A 25,227-nucleotide genomic window follows, 5' to 3' on the forward strand; every position below is an offset into this window, starting at 1 on the left:
GAGTGGAAGACCAAAAAATTAAGGTACAAACTTTACAGACTCATCGTTTCCAGTGGCCTCTGCTATCATAATGGGAGATACTTTACAGAAGGCAAACATTTCTGTATTAAAAATCTTTTATTATTTTGTAATATTTAAAATATCTATGAAGCTCAATTTCTGGTTTTCATAAACTAAGAGTTAATTGTCAAAATATATATAAAAAAATACTTACAATATAACTTGTATAGAAGATACAAGTTTCACTTTTTCAATTGAATTGCTGCAATAAATTTTTAAATATTCTGTTAGTTGCACCTTTATACGGCAATTTTTATTTCCTTTTTAAACTCAACTCCAACAAAAAATCTTGAAAAAACAATGTTCTGCACGTTGCTTGACAGAGGTAGAGTTAAATCTAACAGAAAAATTAAGGTTTTCAGGATTATCCCCCTTTTATGCATCAAAGCAAATGATGCTAAACCTTCAGCTGATTTTTCCTAAATACAAATTCATCAAAACATGTTTAGCTGGTGCATTTAAGGACTTAAAAAAAATTGGAATTTCCATTTTGATGTATTAAATCAACAGGGAAAAACATAGGACTAATCAGTATTTGAGCCTGCAATCAATGGCCAGAGCCACCTGTGGTAAAACTTAAGATTTCAATCACAGTTAAGGAATGGATACTAATTATTTTAAACATAATTAAAATCCAAGAGGTAAAAACTGAGTGGCCAGACTCTTCTTAGGCATTTCTTCCAACTCCCTCTGTTTAGAACAACAAATCAGCTGGATTGGTGTATTTTACCTTTATTGAAACATCTATTGTGGTTCTATTTTCTCTGACTTTCTGTCCTGCTATATAAGTGGTCAAATATTTTCACCAACCATCCGTCCCATCCACTCCCCCTGCAAGAATTACCCAGAAACAAATAAAAAACAAAAAAAAATCTTCCAACATTCACATTGTTTTGATCAGAACCAGTTCAATAAAACACAGATGCTTCAACAGATTGTACAAATAAATAAATTCAAAACAAAACAAAACAATGTTTGCAAGGAAGAAGCTCATGCATGTTTACAATAGTGCTCTTATCGTACATTCTTAGAAGCGGATGGCTACGTGACGTGACGTAAAAGCATACAACTACACTAAGATAAGTTAAATGAGCAGCTCATTATTAATTAGCAGTTTGACCAGAGTGAGGTCCGTATGCTGCATGCTCTGGCTCTGTACATGAATGCTGATCTATATATACTGATTGTGGGGTTCTTTAGTGTTTCTACAGTGAATACATGGTTTATATATTTAGTGTTTTTTTCCTAATAGTACATATCTACAGTTAGTTTTATTTTTTTTACATATCAAGTATTAAACATGATTATTTTGGTCTCATTAGGCCTAAATAGGGTTTTAATGGAGGAGTGAAATGAGAGGTAAAAGTTGGCAATCTCACAATTTTCTCCACTTTTTCAGTTTCATATCCGAATAAATAAATAAATACATTTTATCATACATTTTACATTACATACAGTACATTCCTTTCAGTAAATGTCATATTTACACATGCTATCAGGGCGTAGGCAGCCTTAACGCCACAGGTGCAACATTTTGGGACCAGTCAATTGTGTGGGGGATGCAGTCATCGAGTCACTTTCCCAAAGGCTTTCCCTCTGGGGCCGGGGCCCCAGAGCCCCGGCCCATACGAGGCCCTGTCCTGTGGCTGCGCGTGTCGCGGCGGGGGGGAGCCCGACAAGCTCGACGGCGAGCGGCTACGGCCTGGCAGAGCACCGCTTTCCCTGAGCTCCTGGCGGGAGGGGGAGGAGCTTAGCGAGCGCTGCAGGGAGGAGGAGGAGCTGCGGGGGCAGGGAGGCGGGCTGAAGAGCATCCCGCCGCGGTCTTGCATCAGCTGGGTCAGGCTGGCCAGGAAGTCGGCATCGCTGGTGCTGCTGGCACGCACCCTCAAACGCCGCCGTCTGCAGAGAAACAAAAAGTGAAGACAGTATTTGGACCAGGCAAACCTGAAACTATGCCACTTGAGGACTTCTGGGAAGAACATATTTACAGATAAATACTTTTTGTTTATCGTAAGTGCAAAATGTATATATTTCTTGCAAAGGCTTGGCTTGAATACTGCTTTGAGAGTGTTGTTTATTCAACAAGTGGCTTTTTTGGGGGGCTTTTAGACTCCACTTAACTATTAATTGATTATTATATTAGTTGATTATTTCAATAATCGTTTCAGTCTTACTGAAGTGTCAACAGAACAAAATTGCCCTTCAAAATGTATTAACTCATTAGGTTCATTCAGGAAAAACAATTAGGATTTTGCAAAATATAAAAATGTGTCAAATGTTTGCAGCATTTTTCAATATGGGACCACTTCAATAGGAAAGAGCAGCATCTGCTTAAAAATTAAGCAAATTACACAAACAACCATGCAAATGAAAATTATTGGGTTCATTTTAATTCATCATGCGATTACATTACTGGTTATTGTGACAGACATACATTCCTGCCTGACTCTAATCCCAGTTTGATGGCTATAGGAGTCATTGGGAAAGAGACGCAGTCTTTCCCACGTACCTGCTGTCCACAACTGGACGGACGGGGGGTTTCCCCGGAGGCGGCCGAGGCAAAAACCTTCCACTGAGCTGCTCCGGCAGAAATGTGGCGCTGACAGGGCGAGGGATTTTACTTTTGCTTCCGGATGAGGAGGACAGGGACAGGGGGTCTTCTCCCCCACAGTCAGACCTGGAGCCGCGCTCCGAGCACAGCCTGTCTCTTGGCAGAGCACAGGGCAGGTTATCACAGGACAGGGAGGGAGAGGGCGAGTGAGTGGGGGAGCCTAGGAGTGGGCTGCTCCAGCGGTGGCGTCGCTCTGCGTTCGGCTCCCGGCTCGGCGAGTCCAGGGGGTTGCTGGGATCTCGCACTGGGATCCGGCTCAGTCTCGGAGACGACGGGGAGTCTCTGCGCTTGAGCAGAGCGGGAGGAGCTGAGGAGGAGACTGTGACAGTGCTCTCCACGGCGCCCCCCACTGGATCAGCTGGAGGCTGATGATTGGGCTCTGAGGAGCGGTCAGGCAGGCCGGAGTCACTCTCAGGGTCTCTGTCGTTGGTCAGGTGGGATGCGGGACCTTTGGCAGGGATCAACTCTGGCACCGAGTCCAACCTCTTCCTGTCCTTTGAGGCGTCCTCAGCAAGTTCCTGAGATTTACAGCTTGGTGCGTCTAATGAAGCCGCATCGTTCTTCCTCACAGGAGACTGTGGGCCACTGCCGGAGGTCTGAAAGCAGGTACAGACATCATTAGACAGAAAGAAGAGCTTAAAAATCACAAATGTTCGAGTGCGTGAGATTTCAGTCAGGTTTTTAATTTTTGTACGCATTTATGAGCTCGTGAGCAAACTAATGTCTAAGTTTATGTACATGATCCCCTCTAAAGTATTCCTACATCTTAAACATCTTTATATTTTGTCACGTTTCAACCAGAACTTTCAATGGATTATCACATTCTATTTTATAATCCACCACAAATTTGTGAATAATTGCAAAGTTTTTGTACAAACAAAATTCCTAAAAGTTGCTACAGGCTCAGGAGGAGTGAACGTTGCAAGTCAGAGTTGATACAATCTGCTGGGCTTCGTTAGAAAACTTTTCAATCAATTTCAGAAACAAGCCGAACTTGAACGGATTGTTTAAAAACTACAATCAAATTGACTGACTTTGAATCTGTCTGTATGACAAATGAATTGACTTTTTTTCTAAAGTTCTTTGAGAGGACATCTGCTGTGAATTTGCACTATGTAAATTAACTACATGGAAATTTTAACTAAAAAGCTCAAGAATTGGACAAACAAAAGTGTGATGTGGCAAACCAAAACTAAAGGTTGGTTTTATATGTGTTAATTAAGCTATTTATTTTTCCAGAAATTCAGATTGAGATGTTTTAGATAATGGAATAAGTCTAATAAGTCTGAAAACTCAAACTTCTATACTTTTCCAAACTGCATAGAAATTCTGTTTAAAAACTCATTTATGAAAGTACTCCTTTTAATGTGTAGCTAAAGTCTAGAAAGAATAATGTGCTCTTAAATATTTGATGACATCTCCATTAAAGCTGAGCTTGCTCTGAGTGCAGCTGACCTTAGCTTCAGACTACATTGTTCAGAAAATGTTCCTGCTGCTGCAGCAGTTGTTTGTAGAAAATCTCTTTCAATCCTACCTGCTCCATCTGGGATCTCCCCATCAGGACTGAAGGTCCAAGCATCCCTGGCAGCCGGCGGTGGCCTAGCAACCAGGTTCCAGGCATGGCCATCTGCGACAGGATGGGGCTGCTAGGTACTGTAGAACCGGTCTGGCCGTCTTGCTGCTCAGCGGACTGATTCTCCGCTCTATCAGAAACGCACGGACCCGACTTGTCTTCGCATTGGGTTTCCGCCTGAGGTTTGCCTGCTCCTGAGCTGTTGGCCTGCTCCAGCTCCAGCATTACCCATTCCTGAGAGTCGGCCTCCTGAGGCACGGGGCTGAAGTTGACAGCGACGAAGCCGCTGCTTGCCGCTGCTTCCTCCGGGTCGGGGGTCGCCGTGCCGGACTGCTCCTCGTTGAAGGAAGACGTCTGCTGTACGTTCTCAGGAATGGGTTTTTCCCCAACGTGACAAAGGACCGGCCGCTGTTTGCCCAAGCTGACAGAAAGAAAAAAATAAGAGAATTGTGAGATTTTTTTTCTTTAGATTTTAGTTTGCTTATCTTGATTTGTAAAAAAAACTCTTACTAGGCTTCAAGGAAGCGTTCGATCGTGGGCTTTGGTTCAGGCGCCAGTCGCTTTTCGAACGCCAGGCTCTGGCTGTGCCTCATCCGGCGCAGGAGTGGCGCGGCTCGGTCCAGGAACATGGTCTCTGATCGGACCCGGCGTGGAGAACTCTGCACTGAACCGGTGTTGGGACTCTGGTTCCCCTGATTCTGACTGTGTTCATCTTCACTTACTACCTGAAGAACATAGACAAGAACACGACTCAAAGAAAAGAACTGCACCACAGAAAACTACAAGCATGGATTATGTTCTACAAATGAAAAGAAGAGCAATAGTTATATTCCTCAACAAAGAGGTCAGGCTCCTATGTGGAACATAGCAATGACTTCAGGAGTGCTGGACAATGACCGCACACTGTGACTGCATCTGTGAGAGTTCATACTACATGTTTGTTTTCTAGGCATAGTCTGTAAATCAGTCTGTCCAGAATTTCCCCATTGCAAACAAACAAAAAATTGGACCATTAAAACCATTAAAATTGCTAATTTTGTGTTGTTAATTTAGAAATGTTTGCAAAGAATTTTGAACTCCTTTAACAGTTGTTGAATAGATAAATTTATAGAATAATAGATGGAATAATCAGTTAAATGTTAGCTGCATTAGTAGTCAGACTTGTCTGATTATAAAGCTTTGCAGAAGTTGTTATTGGCTTATCAATGTGGGAAGCTACAAATTTCAGCTGAGATTGTAGCTGGTGATTTCAAAGCAACCTCTCAGTGACACTGCAGCTGTTTCCAGTTCAACATTAAGCTTATGGAATTGCATCAACATCAAATCTGTGGAAAGCTTAAGTTTATAAAAGTCGAGAATGTACCAGGACACCAACCAGTTTTCACGAGCTTTATCATTTCTGAGGAAAAGTGAACAAAGAAACGTATGAAGTTTGTTGACGGCTACAAACATTATACGGTTCATCTGCAACTTGCAAAGGAAATTTATGTGTTTGTAGTAGTCAGTAAGTGTAATTTTGACCCAGGGAGAACTACAGAAAATCCATAATAGATTCAAACTTATTGTAAGAAAACTGTTACAATGCATCAAAGCTTCATAGAGACCATGCACAAAACAACAACCCTGACCTTCCTGATCATCGGCTGAGGATGTTTAAGGTTGCGGTTGCGGTCCATCTCCTCCCACACATCTCCACCAGCGGTGGTCGGCGTGGGGATGGGGAGACAGTTGTCGGCGTCGCTGAGGCGTTCCCCTTGAAGCACATCCTCTGTGTTTTCTCTCTGCAGCTCGCCAGGCAGCACCGAAGCGTTGGCCATGCTGGGGAAGGATAAGAGCGAAGGTCACCCTGCAGCTCATTTCCACAACATCATTCAGAGTCGTAATTTTCTCAAGGATCTCCGAGTCTGCACATTTGTGCTCTAAAAACAGAGCTGCACACTGGAACCCGTTTTCAGCAGAGTGTGAAGGAGGACTGGATAACATGAAAACTGCAAAAAAGTAAAAAATAAAAACCTGCCTCAAGGGAATAAAAAAAAAAAAAAAAAGAGAGTTAAGGTTCAAATGTCAAATATGACAGGAGCCTTTTTTAGCATCCAGTACCCGAGGTAAGCTGGGGTGAGGCGAGTGAGCTGCTGAGCTGTGTTCGCTGCAGCAGTGATGGTCAGCACATCCTCTGAATCACATTTCTCCCAGTCATAGGGGTCGTTCTCCAGCACATTGTGGTTCTTCATGGCCTTCTCAAACACAGATGTTAGGAGCTGTCTCATAAAAAAAATTTAAACATAAAAACTTGTATCAGCATTTTAAGCATGGAAATGAATAAACAGAACATGCAAAAATATAACAAGCAAAAAGAACCTGATAGTCGGGTTTAGTGAAGTAATCCAAGGTTAAGATGTGATCCAAGAAAGTGCTGAATTCTGAAGGAAGGTGCTTCAGCATGAGACGGTGGTCGTACGTCTCCTTTAGGTTTCCTACTTGTTCCTGGGATGCGAGAGGGGTTAAAACAATGAGTGGATGGATGTATCAGTGCATCCTAATTCTACAACAAGATGGAAAAGTAAGCAAGTACTTTGTCCTTAATTTTTCTCCAGGGAAGCTGTCCGACCATGAACTCAACCAGCATGTAGAAGAGGGACCACAGGTCGTCATGGCGACCCATCTCCTACAAAGATGCACAGACAAGAATAAAGGAACAGAATAGATGCAGCTTTTACAATAGTATGAATCTAAAACATGTGCTATTTATGATCCAGCCAATATGGAGTATATTTTTTCAACCGGAAAAATTGTAAGCGGAGCATCTATTCCTGCTGAATTTGAATTAATAGCAACGGAATTCATTTTATTTCATTTACATCTGGTAACTGCCTCTCTTGCTCTAAGGCTATGGCACAGGTTTTTTGTTAGTCTCTAATAAAGACAACGATAAATAGCTGCAATTATGGGTGAAATTGGAGAATGCATAAGTAACTAGGACAAGTCTCACCTTATTCTTATGAGCATTGATTGAGGCATATCGCACCGTTCCTCTGAAACCAGCCACAGGACGAGGCTGAAAGAGAATTAATGCAAACTCATGCTGTAGTATCTATCAACAGTCAGTTTTTATTTTAAAATGCTAGAAAATCCCATTAATTAATTTATCAGCAGATTTTTAGTTTTTACTTTGAGAACCCAAAAAGTTATTTGATGAATCTATTAGAGCACTTACTGGACGGACTTCTTGGTTGGAGTTGGTAAACTGTCGAGCCAATCCAAAATCTAGCATATAGCAGCATCTGCAGGTACTGGCAAGTCGTCCCATTGCAAAGTTTGACTGCAAATCAAACAGAAAACTAAGTTTACAATCATATATAAGAATGTGTTTGCAATAAGCAAATGATATATTACACAGAATTAAACGTACAGGTTTAATGTCACGGTGCAGAAAGCCCACAGAATGGATGCTCTCAATGGCCTCTAAAATCTGCTTCCCCAGCCTCAAAGTCGTGGAAACGGAAAAGGTTCCGCGGGTCATTGTTCTGCGCAAATCTGCCAGATTTCTCCCCTTTGGACCAGATATTAATATTGATTGTATCATCATAGTTGGGATGCAGTAGGCGGACAAAAGGCATGGCAAATATTGGGACAACGAGGGTCTCACCTGCAGTTCCATCACTACATAGTTGAAGCGATCATTCCGACCGCAGCCCACGAAGCGACAGACATGGTCTTTTCCTGTTTATAAAGGGAAGATACAGTTTTACGTACGTCAGTTAAAAATACCTTACGCTAGTTTCAGTCTGCAAACACAAGCAGACGCTATTATTGTCCTAATAAACAAAAACTTGTATTAAATCCATTTTCAATCACATCTTTTCCAATTCTGCACTCCACTCCTCTGTTAAAAGCAATGGGACCAAATACAAAAAGAAACAATAATAAAAACAAAAAGGACTGCACTGTATAGAGCATTTATTAACAAAACTACACTTACCAAAATGTTCAGTCAACAAACAAATCAACAAACAGGTTTTCCATTATTTACAGAGAATGGTATAATTTTTAACAAACCATTTTTGTTAAAATATAAATATTTCTCTTGATAATAATACTGGAGCATGGCCTTATTTAAATTTGGGTGATGTCAGTGTTATTTCTAATCAGAAACAAAGACCTTGCTAGCAGGACCTTAATTTTAAATCTTCCATGGATGCAAATAATTTTGATCTTAATTTGTGTAAGGTATGGCTATAGTGTAATCTGAATTTGAGAGCTGAGTCAAGCTGAAAATTAAATAGTAATTTTCTCATTATTTTTTTTAACTCTCTGGGTTATTCTCCATGATGGTGTGATTTAGCATAACTTACCCTGCAGCTTCTTCAGCACAGCCACCTCCATCTTTAGCACCTGCTTGGGTTGCTGAGCGGACTCCACCTTCAAGGCAACAGTGGCCTGGCTCAGCTGATCCAGGACTTCATAGATCTCCCCAAAGCCGCCTCCTCCTATTTTCTTCACCTGAAATCAATATTGGCAAGTTAAGCCGTGATATTTTCTGAGTAAGAAATGAGGAATTCCGAAATTGAATTCATCCACTGAATTATGACTTCACATCAACGACACCCACCACTTTCCACCTGTCCCTGACCATATCTCCCACTGACAGGATGTCCGCGTGCTCTCCAACTCCACTCATCCTGATTGCTCTCTGCTGGCATCAGTGTCACAAGCACTTCACTGAAGGAACAAAGAGCACCCCTTAAAATTCACGTCAGTTTGTCCACACATAAAACTGCGTAATTTATAATGCAGCAAACACTGACCTGATAGCATTTTACTACACCCTGGTAGTCTTTATGGACTGCGCCTCACGTTTCCAGGGCAGACTATCAAAACGTTAGCTAGCTTGATAGTAGAAAGATCTCTCCTAGCAGGGTTTAGTTTATCTAAAGCAGTGGCAAAACACAGCATAGCTAACACAAAAGAGCCACAATTCACAGACCACAAAAAGACCCAAAAAGCCTGATACAGTAAAATCTCTAAAATTGTTTATTTCGGTTGTTTAACTGCCTCCGCTGGTGCTGAGAATAAGCTAATTAGCATGCCTCCTTATGGATAACCGTTAGGAGGCACACTTCTCCGGGTTATTTTTTTTTTTTTTTTTTTTTTTTTTTTTTTACCTCGCGTCAATGCACCTCTGCGACACCAGTTAAAGTGTACCATCCAAGCAGTCTCCATGCTTCCAGCCGGTCCAGAACCAGTCGAGTCATTCCAAGTGCCATCTTATTTACCAGATGAAACATCGGTAGTGGTGGACCATAGCTGAGATTAGCTGTCCGCGTTAGCCAGAGAGCTCCTAAGGAACGATGCCTTGTTGTTGACGCCACATGTCTTGAGGCTTCTGATTGGTCCGCAAACTCCTGCATCCGCGATGAGCTGGGAATCGGGAAATATAAGGGAGGGTATGGCAAGTTAATATGGCATAGAGTACCATTTCAGGAGCAGTGGCCATTTACTATGTAATTGTTCTCATGAAAATAAGAAGCTTAACTAAATTAAAACGCCAGTCTTGATAAGGTTAGGGTTAGACTGGCTGAAGGAGTCTGGATTGTAGACCGAAATCAACTTTAAGAAATAAATTTTAAAGCTGTCTTTAGACATTTTCACCTAAACAAATGGACAAAACAAGATGAATGAGAACATTTTTTCCCAAATTGTGGATGAGTTCAGACTGTTTTTTTTTTTTTTTTTTTACCTTGTTGTGTTTTAGGCTTCATTGAACTTTTAAAGACACATCTACACTTCTATTACATGTTACTGGGGGTTTTATGTCAGGCTAGCAAGAACTAGAACATAAGTGTGAAGTGTAAGAAAAATTATAAGAGGTTTACATTTGTCTATGAGTAAAAATGTGAAAAATGTGGATTGCATTTTTATATACTAATTTTTACACTGTTACGCCTCAATAAAATGTAGTGGAACTGCCTTCAGAAGACAATCAATTTGTGAAAGTTCACCTACTGTTAGTAGGGAAAAGAGCAAATGTGTGTAAGGGAGTGTATTGGTCAGAAAAGAACAAAAAAATAACTTGCTCACAGTGAAATCATGGCAGTAGCTGAATCATACTGTGGTGATGTCTTTATTCAGCAGGGACTGAGAATAAATTATGCATAAAATAAGGATACAGCAAAATACAGGGCAAATCTAGAGGTGCAAATATGTTAAATGCTTCAAAGGATTTAGGACTAGGACAGATTTTCATCTTCCAACATGACAAATAATATAAACATATCCAAAGCTAAAAGAAATAGTTTGGCTAAAGATATACTCATGTATTTTAAGGACCCAGTCAAAGTCTACCACTAAATGTACAGAGCCTATGAAGCCTAAAAATTGCAGTCGATGACGTTCTTCTTCCAATATGAGTAGAGATTAATCATTCGTCATAATAAAACTTTATAGATTAAATAATGTAATATAAGATGAAGAATTCAAGGAACATCAATCTTAATAGTTTTATTGAACTGTAACCCGCAGAGTGTAGGAGTCTCAAGAGCAGATTCCAGGAACAACCTCTGTGATCTCAGGCTGGAAGAGTGCAATCCTAGAGAACAGCTAAAATACAAAATAAATAAATAAATCTTCAGCTGCCTGTTCTCCTGCTCCTGGATCTGGGCAGGAAGTATCACTGCCCAAATGGAAAAAGTGAGGGGAAGTCAGTTTGTATATATATATATATATATAGACAGAAAAATTTAGTAATGTTGAAAAGTTTCTTTATTTAAGTAACTCAATTCAGTAAGTGAAACATAACATACAATATAAAAGCACACAGACTGATGTTTCCAAGACTTTATTTGTGTTAGTTATGATGATATTCTGCTCATGGCTAATGAAACATGACATTTAGTGATTACACATTTTCACTATGAAATTTCTTTCTGACTGGAATTAATATTAATATTTTGCTGAGGCCTAGCCAGAATCCCCATGAGCTGTAGAAGAGGGTGATTGTGAAGATGCCCCACAAACACAAAGGCTTGGAGCTCATTATAACACAGAAGTTGCTAAATTACACTTTCCACAACAAGTGTAATTTAGCAACACATTTTCAAATTTTCAAATTTGTTGTCATATAGACTGCTACAGGAGATCTTTCCTGTTCACAGTCATTACCATCTATGAAGATGTCTCAGTTAATATGAGCTACAAAAACATTTCATTTTCCTTTGGGATCAATAAAATCTTTTTGAATTTGAATTGTGTTTGATTACTGTAATCCATTTTTTGCAAAATAAATAAATAAATAAAAATAAATAAATAAAAACGTATTGAAGAAAAGTTTATGCTAATTTTACACTGATTTATTAACTTTTGACAGATGTTTTCTTAAACCTTTTGCTTGAATGAGATAGATAGATAGATAGATAGATAGATAGATAGATAGATAGATAGATAGATAGATAGATAGATAGATAGATAGATAGATAGATAGATAGATAGATAGATAGATAGATAGATAGATAGATAGATAGATAGATAGATAGATAGATAGATAGATAGATAGATAGATAGATAGATGCTTGAATTTGACCTCCGTAGTCTCCGTAGTTATGAAATCTTGACTGCGGCTCAACAACGACCTCTGTCAGCGTGACAATACTCCGCAACCGGGACAACCTGAGGGGAAAAACAAACGCACACTGATACATCGACGGGCCTGATCAGGCGATCGGATTGGACAACAGGATGTGAGTTGAGCTGTTTTGGGGTGAGGCGGTGCGTTCAAGGACATCACAATTTTTCCACATCTGCGCAGTTACACAGCGCTCCAAATGGTCCAGAAAAAAACCCTGGCAGCACGTTTTACCCTAAGCAGAAGTTTTTAAATCTGAGATAATACCCGCAACCGCCGCTGCACGGCAGCATTTTCACGCATGCACCCGTCTCATCTGTGTTTCACTCGGTGATGTGGTGTGTAGGCAGGAGGGGGGGAAAGTTGTGGACATGTTTTCCTGGAAGTGCACGGTTTTGCGGATACAGTGTGCAACAGTGTAACTACGGCGTTAAGAAGCCTCCCGTTGCCCCATCGGGACTTTGGAGCGTCTTTCCGTGTTGCTGTCAAACCGCCTGATCGCCATATTGTGCGCAGCGAAACTCGATGGAAACTTGTCAGAGTTGTGACATTTGCTGCGCACAAGCTGTCTATGGAGCTGCGTGGAGTCGGCTTTGATCGAAACCTTAAAGTGACTCCATGGAGCCGATCAGAGGGTCGTTTTTGCACCATTGATCAGGTAAATTGAACCCTCTGGGTTTTATAATAACGCTTGTTAGTCTGCGGTGTTGATCTAGAGAGCACGCAGCTCCTGAGTCGCTTCCTTATTGCTTGTTTGCAACAGAACATTACTGGCTATCGCTCGGGTGATTGCAAGAGCCCCTTCGTTTCCTGTATTTCTTGTTAAGCCAAATGGCAGCTCCGCTCCGGAGGCGCCTCCTTGTTTTCTGCTACCTTAAAACTTCGGTTTGCAAATGTCTTCCGTGCACGCACCTGATCGCATGAATCCAACCATGGACTAGTTTCCCCTCTGCTTTATAATTTCACTTTTCACACAAGGCCATTTGCTGGTGTAGGCCTCAGTTTCCTCTTTGCTGCTGGCGACTGTAAATCGGCTGTAAACTCGTAGTGTTCCCCCCTAATAGGAACTAATTCATGAATTTTATTCTCTCTGTGTTCTGTAAGGTCTAGCTCCCCTGAAGATGTTGAGAAGAATGGACAGCAGACCTCAGATTTAATTGCTGAAAGACGACTGCATGTTCCCCACCCTGCACTTTCCTTTGGGATTTTATGTTTCCTCCGAGATACCTCTGTATACACAATTAAAGAATTTCTCGACCGCGGGCAGCGGTAGCACACTAAGGAGGGATACACCAAGTTTTGCACGATTATAAATTCAGTCGAAAGCCATTTTCTAATCTTAGGAGACTGCTATGAGTCTTCCTTCTCAGGTTAATACTGACAAGAGCAAACACCGGACTCCAGTCATGAAAGATGGAGTGCAGCACCCGGGGGAGGTTTATTATGGTATGGGCTCTCCTGCTTTAAAAGGGAGCCATAGTGACTCAGCAAGCGGGTCTGGTGTTTACAACCCAGAGAAAGGCCACCAAAATCTGCCACACTATCAGCAGCCTTCTGCTGTGAAGTGGATGCAGGACCCCTTACAGACACCGGGGTGGAACCAGGAGGCTCCAGTGGCAGGTTGGGGCCAGAGCTTTGGCCCGTACACAAGTAGTGTGAACATCAGGGAACAGATAGCCTTCCATAAAGGAGTTCATGAAGGCCTAGCGATGCCGATGGCAGCGGAAAACCAGCTGACAGCCCCCGCTGAGGTTTACAGAGACGCCAGCCAAGCTCAAACTCAGGGAAGGGGGCTTGAATGGGAGCAGCACCCCACTGCTGCTGCTGTAATGCATCAGGCCCAGCTACAAGCCTATCAGCATGGCCACAAGGGTGTGGATCTCCAGGGGCAACCCCATGTGCCAGCTCACACCATGCAGGGGCCCATTCTGCAGCCTTTCCAGACCTCATTCAGATCCAACAAGCAGCAGTTTTCATCAGGTTACTACTCCATTTTCCCAGCAAACAAGGGAATAATCTACGGAGAGCAGCCTAAAACTCAGCAGCAGATCCTGCATCAGATGCAGCAGCAGCAAATGCATCACCATCAACAGCAGCAGCAACAACAGCAGCAGCAGCAACAACAACAACAACAGCAGCAACAGCAACAGCAGCAACACATTCACCAGCAGCTTCAGTTGCAGCAGCAGCACATGCAGCAACACCAAATGCAACAGCACCAAATTCAGCATCAGCAACAGCAAATGCAGCAAATACAGCAACAGTATCACCAGCAGCAGCTGCAGGAGCAGCAACTTCAGCAGATGCAGCAACAGATACAGCAACAGAATGTTCCACAGCCTGAAACAACACAACCTCAAGTCCAACCAAACCTGCAGCAGCAGACCCAAAGTTTTGGAGCTTATCCGCCTCCTGACCCTCTTCCACCAGACTCTGGAGCGAACAAAGAAGACACACAACCAATGGAGATGCATCCAGAAGCCCAAACCGGAGACGCATCTGCACTACCCGATCCGTCCTCTGAAAAGGTTGCCACCACAAATCCTTTAGACGCTGTGGACTCAGCCCCCGCTGCCCCTCGGCGCTCGCGACGCCTCTCCAGAGAGGGAGAGTCCCCGCTGGGTTCTCCTCCCGGAAACATGTGGTCCCAACCCTCCAAAGAGCCGCTGCTGCCTCCGCCGCCACCGCCCCAGAATGGAGTAGCAGGTGTCACAGCTGCAAAAGGAGCGGACAGCCAAGCAGCAACAGGAGGGGTCATACAGATCACCCGCAGGAGGAGGAGGGCGTCCAAAGAGATCAACTTGGAGACCCTTGCTCAAAAGGCTTCGGAAATGGAGTCCCTGCCTGCTAAAGCTGCCAAGGTTCTTTTTTTTTTTTTCAAAATTCAACATTTACACTCTTGTTGTATCTACTTTATTAATTTATGGTGTAAATCTATAGTTAGGATGCATCAGTGTTTTTCTTAAATATCTTATCTGGACTATTGACATGAAATACCCATTGGATGTCAATAACAACACATGCAATCCACAACCAATGAAATCTATGCAAATAAGCCCAGAAATCAGGTACTGTGAAACAGTAGAAGAAAAACTTACCGTCTTTATATTGGTAGTTACAGTTCAACACCTCTGCTGTGTTGTGTATTGCCCAGGTGGAATTTTACAGAATGTCTTCAACTGTTAAAGGTTCATTAGGTCTCTTCTAAAAACTGATCTTCAGTTTTATCTAGATTTACGGTTAGTGTTGTGTATTTGGGAAGAGATTAATTCTGTTCTCTTCTGAACACTCTTTATTCACCTAGTAAATCGAGCTTTAGCAGGCTTTTTCCTCAAGAGTGGAGTATTGCGCAGTGAGCGTTCCTTTAGGTTGTTTTGGTGAGTCCATTATTTATTGTTTTATTTGAAACAACAATAGTTCCAGGTCTTTGTACAGCTCTCTACACGTGGTCCTCATCTCTAGGACAATTCTTCTGATTATACTCTGACTAGCTAACAGGAATCATGTGAGTGGTACCTGGTCATCCTTGGTTTACTATGAAATGATGTTATTTCCACTCCTGGATCCCTTGCCCTAATGGAGTTCACTGGAACATGAAGAAGCTAAGAGAGGCATCTGTATCCAATTCTATCGTAGTAGTCTCCTACAGTAAGGTTGTAAAAGTTTTAAAAGAGAGAGCTTGTTGTCATTACCTATTGAGAAATTCTTGTACTTTTGCATTTTGAAACCTTTTTATAGGCCATCAATTAGGCCCAAACCACCTGGCATCAATCTGGAATTACAGAGGCAAGAATTTCTTTATAAATACTGTCAGATTTCAGGCATTTTCTTGGCTTTCTCTGCCAGTGTCATCTAGGTTTCTGCAGGATCTTAAAAAAAAATCTAAATAGCTGAAATTTAATCCCAACATTTCCCAGAATTTCCACCTTAAAACTTAAATTACTTTCAGTTGTGTTTCAACTTTTTTCTTCTATTTATTTAGATTTCCGTTTGAGAAAATATTTGTTTAGGGAATAGAAATCAAAAACAGTCTTTCTACCGTGTTCGTTGCTAACGGAGAGTGTATACTTCCAAAGGTCAGACTTTGAAAAAGACATCCATTATGGCAACTACAACAATACAGACAAGAACTGCAATAAAAATTTATGTAAGTTGTTCGGGGGAAAATAGAATTGAATAAAAATGCCAGAGCCAAAGACACCAACACAACAAAGTTAATGAATTTGCTGTTTTTTTAGTTATTCACATCCTAAGTTTTATTCTTAAATTTAATTTACTAACACTCACACAAGTCCTGTTTGCTACACATAATTTAAATTAGTGGGGTAATTTGATTTCTTTGTATGTGTGTAAAATAGAGTGGCGGCAAAGAGGGAAGTGTGGAAATCGATAGTACTGTAGCTCACAGTAGATTCATGATAGATGAACGGCACATAAAAAGAGTCTGAATTGTCTTGAGTCTGGTGTAGGAGCTGCTAGCCAACAATCCCTTGACAACTACAGTGACAGTCAGGTCGTCTATTTGAGTTCCAAAGCAGCCAAGCATACGCTCTCAGTTATAGCAGTAGTCTTGGCGATGGCGATGGACTGCATGTTGGATTTGGCACTAACTGGTTTTCATAACTGATTTGATCAAGTGATGGAAACAAAAGAAGTTGATGTGCATTATATCCTGCATTATACATGGAGGGAATAGCAAAGGTAGCTTATTTGGGCAAGTGAAAGCATATTTTCTCATTTGGCAAAGTTGGCACAGCTGTATAAAGAGGAACAGCCTTGTTTCTATGCAGAACTTCCCTACCGTTTATAAAACTTCTGCAGTCGTCTGGTTTCAGCTCTTTTAAAGAGATCTCCGCTATTTAATTTGTACTTTTCCACGGCGCTCTGCTATAAACTTCCAACAGCAAATGTAGCTCAAGATTTCCTGCTTTGGATTTATTCAACACTGAGGGTGTTATCTTTGTAAGACACATGATGCTGTCGCTGGTCAGGATTGATCATGTTTACACAGTAGGCGTTGCACTCTCTTAGACGTTGTTCCTTTAATGCAGACTGTCAATATATAAACACAAGCACACAGAGTTCTCTCCCCCAAAGGGGTTAAGAGACTCATTGCAGGTTTGAGCGCGGAACGTGCGCGCTCGATGTACAGTTGGAGCGGCTGCATGTCTGCACACCTCCACATTCCTCAGGCCTCTTTTCTGAAAGTTGCTCAGTGGCGGCAGGGAGGGGCCGAGCTGTCAACCTGCACGCTCCCGTTCTTCCCAAACTGGTTTTGTGCAGCCAGCTCACAAGCCGGAGCTGTTTGGCCGTGTTTTATTTTATAGTTGGGACATTTTTTGTTGTTGTTTCAGATTAGGAGAAACGGTGATCATGAATGCTCTGAGTATGCCTCAGATGTAAAACGGTGGAAGTTGTTTGTAGTTTTCACTTCCTACTTTTGAAATCCTGGATCAGTTCAACCAAAACAAAACAAAACAAAAAAAACTGTGTCAGTTCAAGCAGATATGCCAGGGTGCTGTTTTCTTAAACAGAAACATGTAGCTCTACAACAACATAGCAGAAAGCATAATGCCTGTTTTACATTTCACTTTTCAGTGAAAAAACGTACTGGTGAGATGCAACTATTTCTTCTTTGTTTCAACATTTAAAGCCTGTCTGACTGGCCAGTTTAATATTTAATCTGCTGAGAAAGTATGAATTAAACCTGAGAGATACTCATGTTTGGGAAAAAAATGAATCACTGTTCAAGTTTTTTTGTTATTGCACCACATTTTGAGATGACATGCACTCTCACCTTCTTCCTCTTTTTATTTGTTACTCACTTTTTTTTTTTTTGAATATTTCCCTCCACTTTTCTGACCTGGGTGTTTCTTATTCTCTTCTCTCTTTGTCTTCTTTCTATACCCTCTGCAGGAAGATGCCCCGTCCGCCATAGTGCCCTTGGTGATCCCAGTTTCTGTGCCTGTGCACAAGAGCCAGGCAGAGTCTCAGGGCGGCTGGACTCAAGGCCGGGTTGGCCAGGGCGAGCGCACCGCGGGTCAGGCGGATCGAAAACCCTCCGTGATCGTGGCTCGCCGCCGTTCGCTCAGAAACTCTGTGACCGAGAGTTTTGGCCAGGTTGGTTCCATGTTGCACAGTTTTCATCGTCTTAGTGTTTTTGTAACTATGTAAAAATATGGTGAGACTGGTTGCTTTACCGTGCAGTGCAGATTTTCTTTACCAGGTTGGTTTGTGTTTTCATGGTCTTTTCAGATCATGAAAGGACCATGGCATTTCAGATCATGAAAGACAAAATTATATGAGAAATTATGATTTGAAAGAAATCTGTCTAAACCAAATTAGCCAGATGTAACCAGTAATAGTCCCTGAAGCCTAATAAATGGTTGTGCTGCTGTTGGCAGCTATAAATGAGTAGCATTCATTCATTCAATTGCAATGAGTCTTTACATTGCTGTGGTGGAATCTTGGCACTCTCCACTTTGCAGAAAAGTTTTAATTCTACTACATTAGGGTTTGTTTGTTTTTTTAACCATGAAAAGCCTGACTAACTTCTTCCCGGAGCATTTTAGACAGAAGTTTGATTAGGCTACACCAAAATCCAACAGTTTTGTTCTGTGAACCATGCAGAACAAGTATGTTGATCTGAGTTTCAGATCAACGTTTTGCAGCGTGGCGGTCCCTCACCTTTATGTCACAAACTGATCGTCAGACATCCTCCAACAGGATTTTCTGGTAGAGCGTTATGGGGCTGGTATGCTCCCGAAGCAGCAATGCAACAGTAGAGTAACACAATACAAAAATAATTTTTGATTGTTTGTATGATGTTGTTTTCTTTTTTTCCTAAAATACACAACGAGACGCATAAGGTTTGAAAAGTTTCACTTTTGTCTCCTCACGCCACACATTGTTTTGCAAACAGTCTTGGGGATTAACAAGATGTTTTTTTTGGAAAATGTGAAATGAGCCTTTTTATTCTTTTTGTCCAACAGGGATTCTTTTATTGAAATTTTCCCCTTGATACTATTTTTTTTGTCCATTATGTCTTTGTTATCACTTTGATGAATCTTTAGATCAATATTGGATTTCAATTTCATGTACTTAGGGAAAGTTAACACATTTAATTCTTAATTATTTGAAGCCTTCCTGCTCCGGTTGGAGGTCTAGTGACTTGTGTAAATTATTTATTTATTTAAACTTTAAAAGTTTAGTTTTATAATAAAATATTTTATAAAGATGTGCATGTCCTTTATTTTAATTCATCCCTAATTTGTGCATATTATTGCATAGTTGTAGATACCATTGGCATCAGAGTTAGAAAACTTTAGGAGGAAAACTAAAGGATTTAAATTTAAAATGTTCCACTTTCAACCTCATTATTCCAGGATGCCGAAAGCGATTCAGGAATGGAAGAGGACGGAAAGGCTAAGTTCAAGCGCCGGACTCGTCCAGAGCCCCTCATCATCCCTCCCCACAAACCATCCACCTTCATCCCCCCATCCGTATACTCCAGCATCACCCATTACCAGAGCAACCTGCGCTCTCCGGTCCGCCTGCCAGATAACCTACACTCCCTCCCCCCCTATACGCCTCCTCCCATCCTGTCGCCTGTCCGAGGAGGAACGGGTCTCTACTTCTCCGCCTTCCTCACCAACATCGCCGTAAGCAACCAGATCCTGCCACCTCCAGCTACCCCAAAGTCCGCAGCTCGTAGCCTGCTGCGTTCCAGTAAGTCTTGGATGATTTCTGCACATCACCTTTTTTTAGAATAAGGTCTAACTTTTTATTTATTGATTTGTTTTTCTTAGCGAGTTCAGAGATCACACCTCCAGTCTTGCCCTTGATCACTGATGCCACACCAGTGTGCCTTGAACCGTAAGCTTCACATCACAGATTGAAACAAATTTCTGTCTTATTCTTCTCCCTTACATCTCTATTTCTCTTTGTTCTGTGTTGGGTTGCAGCCGTATCAATATCGGGCAGCAGTACCAAGCAGAAATACCCGATTTGCAAGATCAGCCATCTTCCCAGATGGACCAGCATAAAGCCGACTTGGTCTGGCATCCTCTGAATAACTCCAACCAGAAACAAAGCAACGAGGAGACCAGTGGGTTTCTCTCAAGAACTACTTTATCAATCTTTTATTAACTTCCCCTCCCCCTCCTAATTTTTTCTCTTGCTTCATTTTTTGCAGTAGAGCATTTTATGAACTTGGCTTGTTCAAGTGTTTTCAGTGGAGGAGGAACCAATCAGGAGCTGGCTTTACACTGTTTACATGAATGCGGAGGCAATATCCTTGTGAGTAAAGAGACCAGTTGAGACTGATGGGAGCTTTTATCCCAAGGTTTATCTGCAAAGTTTATTTTACATTAACTCTGCTTAATATTAAGGAAACAATGGAGTGTTTGATGCTTCAAGATCCAATTTTCCCCAAAGGCCATCACCTGGCAGATTATCACTACTCAGGTAAAAAAAAAAAAAAAGCCTTCATAACCTTTCAGTTTCTTTCTTAACACAAATTTTACTACCTTCCCAGGCTCTGACAGCTGGACAGCGGAGGAGAAGTGTTACTTCAACAAAGGGATCTCTGCCTACAGGAAGGACTTCTTCCTGGTGCAGAAACTGGTGAGGGTGACGCTGCTGTCATGCACGGGACGCAATTATTTTTATTATAACAAGAACACTAGTCACGCTTGTTAAAGCATTTTAGAAATAAAATGTAATGGAGAACATCCTTTTGCAGATAGGAAGATCTTTTTCCGTTTTTTTGTTTTTTTGTTTTTTTTTTAGTATTTTTGAGTTTCCTTAAAGTTCAAAGAGAAAAAAATCTGACTGAATAAATCACATCCTCTCTGCGGCAGGAAGTCTGTGTTTTAGTATCAGAACAATAACAGAGGCATGAGCCAGAGAGTTGGGGAGTTTGTGTTGCGTCTGGGAAAGGTCTACAACGTGACGTAATTATTTTCTGGTTTAGTCCAGAATTGGTATCCTGTCCTAAAAGTTCGTCCGTCCGCCCATGTTGACTTTCGCTGCCTAAGCCATCCTTCCTTCTTTACAGTCTGTTTGTTTTGCATTTAGTCTCCTCTAATTAATTACTTGGATTTGCTTGTGTCGTTGTCTTTTGTAGGTGCAGACTAAGACTGTTGCTCAGTGCGTGGAGTTCTACTATTCATATAAAAAGCAGGTGAAAGTCGGTCGAAACGGTATCTTAACTTTCGGCCCCCCAGATTCGCCTGTGGAGAAGCACTCTGAGGCTGTGGTGGACGTTAAGGTAGTGTTGAGTGTTTGGTTTCTATGTTTCCTTTTTCCATAAGATTTGGACAAGTGTGGCTAAAATATACAATATTATTAAGCACAAATTATCTGAATTCAAGGCACAGGATCATACAAGTGCTCCTGTTTTTTGATGCTACAGATGAAGTCTCCTGATATTTAAATATTAGCTAAAATAGGGGTTCACTTATAGTCTGGGTTATTCTGTAAAGCACAGGCAGAAAACACTGGCGAAAAATTCTTATTGTCCAACCTTACACCTCCTTTGGATCCCTTATAAAGCAAAAATATAAAACATTTTAAGGAGAGTTTCTTTTGTTCTTTTTAGAGAACTAGGAATACAGACTGACCTACTTGAGAACAAAGGCAGAAATGATATCCAAGTGGTAAAAGGGCACCAAAACTGATTAAGCAGGGTAATGAGGTGAAAAAGCAGAAGTGATAAAAGTCATAGAAAGTCAGGAAAAAACTACATATTTACTTACACACGAGTAAAAACCTAATTATAATCTCATGTTTGAACATCTACAATAACAACATCCCTGACCTTTTTCTTTTTTCCACCCATTAATTTATTGTGTATTGTGGGATTCATGGCAGAGCTCACATCAGCACAGATTAGCTCATGGGGAGGCAGAAGAAGAAGAAAAGAAGGAAGTTTCTTTTTATGACGATAGTCAAGAAACCAACCAGCAGGCGAGGGTGACTCAGTCACTACAAGCTCATGACTATGTAGTAAGTACTGTGCAATTGTCTTCATTCAATGAACACCCCTTTACGTTCAAAAAGAGGAAATCGTCAAACTCTCTTTGCATAGTCAAAACTCATACGTTGTCGCTTCAGACAGGGACAGTTCTGGTCATCAAAGAGCCAAACCCAATGAGTAAAGAGGCTCATCAGTCATCGGTGCCTCACAGGCCTCGGGCTGAAGCCGCCGCAAAGAAGCCCAAACCTCCACCAAAACCGCCGCAGGACCCCAATGAAGTGTTTCCATGCAAGAAATGTGGCAGGTGAGGTCAATTTTCAATCTGTTTTAGAAGTTTGTTAGATTTGCTGCTAAAAGTGATTAGTGTGACATTTGTATGTTAAAATTTGCTGGACTTCATTCAGCTTTAGAACCCCTTCACTCTAGATTAGTGCCATTCTGTAGTTTCGACGGTCTTTAAAACCATTTAAAATTTGGAAATTTATGAATATGAGCTCTGTGATCTACAGAACTTCCTTCTAGATATGAGGTTTCTGCACCCCCCACACTCAGTTTCAGTTTTAGTTTGGAGTAGAAGACCCTTTTTTTATCACTTTATTACTGTGAAAGGATGCAGGTGGGAGGGCTTCCTGTACAAGTTAGTGTAACCCTGAGGACGCTATCTCATCATCAGTCATTTTAAATCAGATTTTCACTGATCACACCTAAGCTCTGAAACCTGAAGTTGTCTTTTTAGAGTTGCGATGCAACTATTTAAAATTCATCAACCATCAGGAGGATTGAAGATTGATACCATTCAAAGTATTCCCTTTAAAAGTGCAACAGTTTCAATTTCCTCTGCTCAGTTAGCAACAACCTGCATGCATAATTTGGAGGTGTATACACACTTTTCCCCAGCTGGAAGCCCACTGGAGTCTACATCATGGTGTTGTTTTAGTTTGATATCAAGGAGTGCTTACATGCAAACCGCAAAATGAATTTTAATGTTTCACTTTGCAATTAAAAATGAGTGCAAAACTTTATAAACGTTTGTCTTTTGATGGTGCTTGAAAATATCGTTTTAAACAACAAAACAAATGTAGTTTGCTATAGTTTATCCTAATAAACAAGGTCTATGAGGATAGTCACAGTATGATTAAGAATAAAAGTAAACATTTGTTAACAAGGAGGTTAATCGTGTTTTAGTTTTGTCAGCTTATATTTATGCAAAAGAAAAAATATAATTTGGAGGGTCAGGAATGCAGATAATAGGGAAATCACCTATTAAGATGTGTAAATAAATTTGTGAAAGACATATCTATATTGCTTCTTCTGACAACCACTAGGTGTCACTCCAGAGCAGCAACCAGCTCGGATGAAACTCAAGTAATCAGAAAATTAAAACATTTTCAGGTCCAAGAACACAATACTAGTAGAATGAATTTGTAAAGTTTCTACATTAATTCTTCCTCTTTTATATTTTGATGTTACATGCTCCTTTACATACAAATGCATCACTTTAAAACAAAATAGATATAATTGAAAAGTTATATTATTAAGTCGGTTAAAGTAGTTTGACTACTATTTAAATTCATTACACACTGTGATGTATTTCAAGAGTTAATTTTGCTGATTAATTGCTACAGGTAATGAAAACCCAAAACTCTGTGTGTCAGAAAGTTGGAATATTTCAGAAGATCAATAAAGAATATATTTCAATGCAAAAATTTCATTATATTACTATCATAATCAGCAGAATTAACAGAAATAATTTTGACGGCTAGTAAGGCTTTTTTTATGCTTACAAAGTAAATTACTCTATAAGTTCACTTTATGCCACTCTATTAAATGTAAAGTACAAGCTAAGTAATGGAAGCCTTAATGTTTTGGTTTCTACCTGAAAAATCAGGACTTTTGTCTGCAAGTTGCGTTAAAGATGTTGATTGTCCAGCTTTTTATTGAACTAATACACAATTGTACGGGATCATGTTTCTATGTAGGGTGTTTCATAAAGTGAAGAGTAGAAGTGCCCACATGAAGAGCCACGCGGAGCAGGAGAAGAAGGCTGCGGCTCTGCGGCAGAAAGAGGAGGAGGAGAAAGCAGCAGCGCAGGCTCGAGCCAGGAAGGCGGCGGCGGCAGCAGCAGCAGCTGCAGCGGCGGCGGCGGCTCATCAGGGAGGAGAGGGGGGTGGAGCTGCACAGCAGGGGGAGAACAGCAGCCAGGAGGACTCATCCGAAGGCGAGGATGATGATGATGAAGACTGGCACTGAGTATGAACAAAACAGGGAAAAGAACCTCAAAGCAGGGGAATATTATGCAAACTGCATGCAAAGATGAACAAATGGATGAAAGGGTTAAAAAAAACAACCAAAGTGTTGCCTGCAAATGGGCAGAATAAGCACAAAAACTTTGGTTTTCATGTCTTCCTGTTAATCTTTACACTGTTTTTTTTTTTTTTTTGACCAAAACTGTCTCAGTTTGACTGTTTTCCAGCTTCACACCATCAGCCTGGCTGTCACACTCCACATGCTCAGATACAGCGTCTAAATACTCAAGAGTTTGTTTTTTGTAAGACGCACTTACAGAGTCTCTGTGCTTTTGCCAATATTGCCTTTTTATATCTTTTTATTTAATTTCAAATATATCAAATTATTTTGCGTTCTCATCTTGTGATCGAAACTATTAAGAGACAAGATCAGTTAAATCTGTCCTTTATCAGCTGGAGCCCGTTTGACTAAACTTTGAAGGGCTTGAATGTAAAAACTAAAATGGGCTCAATATCAAAATTTTCCCAGATTATTACGTTTGTTCTAGACTTTATTTTTAAAATTTCTATAATGGACCTTTTTGAAATAAAAATGTAAAAAAACTAAATATTTATGATACAGCATTTGCAATGATCTTGGTAATATAAAAAATAATCATGTTGGCTTTATTATGGTAAATTGAAAGTATATATTAAAAAGTCTATTGTTCAGAGAAGGCCATTTGTTTTCTGTCATAAATTGAGCACATTGTTACTGCAAGATCTTGTTGCTCCAGATGCGGACTGTGGTTTTTTTTCTTTATATATAATTGATCTGATGCATTTATTCCCAAGAAAGGAAGATGTGCACACATTGGTGCTGTTAAGTTTTGCACTTTTGGGAATATTTGGAAAAACTGCAAAAGAACAACCTAAATAGCCAAGATTTAAACGAAATTACAGGGAAAGTACACTGATAAAACAAATTTAAATTTCAACCAATAAGGGGCGCCACATGCAGAGGCTAAAGTCCTCAACTTAGTCGTCCCAGATTCCCTGCCCAAGGCCATTTCTGTATGACATATTGAGGGAGTTTCAAGACTCCCTCAATAAAGGAGTCTAGTACCTGGTTCTGCTGGTACTGACATCCCAATATGCCTC

General features: G+C 40.8%; 2 protein-coding genes across 3 annotated transcripts; one reads left to right on the forward strand and one right to left on the reverse strand.

Moving 5' to 3' along the window:
- Positions 1-1,218: 1,218 nt before the first annotated feature.
- ttbk2b (tau tubulin kinase 2b) lies at positions 1,219-9,653 on the reverse strand. Its single transcript, XM_044107301.1, has 16 exons — positions 9,407-9,653; positions 9,050-9,172; positions 8,854-8,963; positions 8,597-8,744; positions 7,891-7,964; positions 7,654-7,794; positions 7,459-7,563; positions 7,234-7,299; positions 6,817-6,909; positions 6,603-6,728; positions 6,345-6,502; positions 5,873-6,062; positions 4,755-4,969; positions 4,206-4,665; positions 2,570-3,267; positions 1,219-1,959 (listed from the first exon to the last, which is right to left on the reverse strand). Exons 3-16 carry the CDS (start codon positions 8,920-8,922, stop codon positions 1,626-1,628), a joined length of 2,877 nt encoding a protein of 958 aa, XP_043963236.1. The 5' UTR covers positions 8,923-8,963; positions 9,050-9,172; positions 9,407-9,653; the 3' UTR covers positions 1,219-1,625.
- Positions 9,654-12,019: 2,366 nt separating this feature from the next.
- On the forward strand, positions 12,020-24,800 carry mideasa (mitotic deacetylase associated SANT domain protein a). Of its 2 annotated transcripts, none has more exons than XM_044107302.1 (13): positions 12,020-12,520; positions 12,967-14,723; positions 17,779-17,982; positions 19,248-19,590; positions 19,671-19,737; positions 19,827-19,969; positions 20,057-20,160; positions 20,253-20,328; positions 20,399-20,487; positions 20,990-21,133; positions 21,736-21,870; positions 21,979-22,145; positions 23,821-24,800. In XM_044107302.1, exons 2-13 carry the CDS (start codon positions 13,215-13,217, stop codon positions 24,089-24,091), a joined length of 3,252 nt encoding a protein of 1,083 aa, XP_043963237.1. In that variant the 5' UTR covers positions 12,020-12,520; positions 12,967-13,214; the 3' UTR covers positions 24,092-24,800. The 2 variants fall into 2 exon arrangements, with proteins under 2 accessions (XP_043963237.1, XP_043963238.1); XM_044107303.1 differs by having other exon boundaries at positions 12,160-12,520; positions 20,060-20,160.
- The last annotated feature ends 427 nt before the right edge of the window (positions 24,801-25,227 follow it).

Source organism: Gambusia affinis, linkage group LG22, assembly GCF_019740435.1.
Source record: "Gambusia affinis linkage group LG22, SWU_Gaff_1.0, whole genome shotgun sequence".
Classification (NCBI taxonomy): Eukaryota; Metazoa; Chordata; class Actinopteri; order Cyprinodontiformes; family Poeciliidae; genus Gambusia; species Gambusia affinis.

Excerpts from the sequence above, each read along its gene's own strand:
- mideasa (XM_044107302.1), top strand. The coding sequence starts at position 13,215 with ATGAGTCTTCCTTCTCAGGTTAATACTGACAAGAGCAAACACCGGACT. Across the intron at positions 14,724-17,778 it reads TGCCTGCTAAAGCTGCCAAG|GAAGATGCCCCGTCCGCCAT; the intron begins GTTCTTTTTTTT and ends TACCCTCTGCAG. Across the intron at positions 21,871-21,978 it reads TACAAGCTCATGACTATGTA|ACAGGGACAGTTCTGGTCAT; the intron begins GTAAGTACTGTG and ends TTGTCGCTTCAG.
- ttbk2b (XM_044107301.1), bottom strand. The coding sequence starts at position 8,922 with ATGAGTGGAGTTGGAGAGCACGCGGACATCCTGTCAGTGGGAGATATG. Across the intron at positions 7,564-7,653 it reads TGCACCGTGACATTAAACCT|TCAAACTTTGCAATGGGACG; the intron begins GTACGTTTAATT and ends TTTGATTTGCAG. Across the intron at positions 6,063-6,344 it reads CTCACCCCAGCTTACCTCGG|CATGGCCAACGCTTCGGTGC; the intron begins GTACTGGATGCT and ends ATCCTTCCCCAG.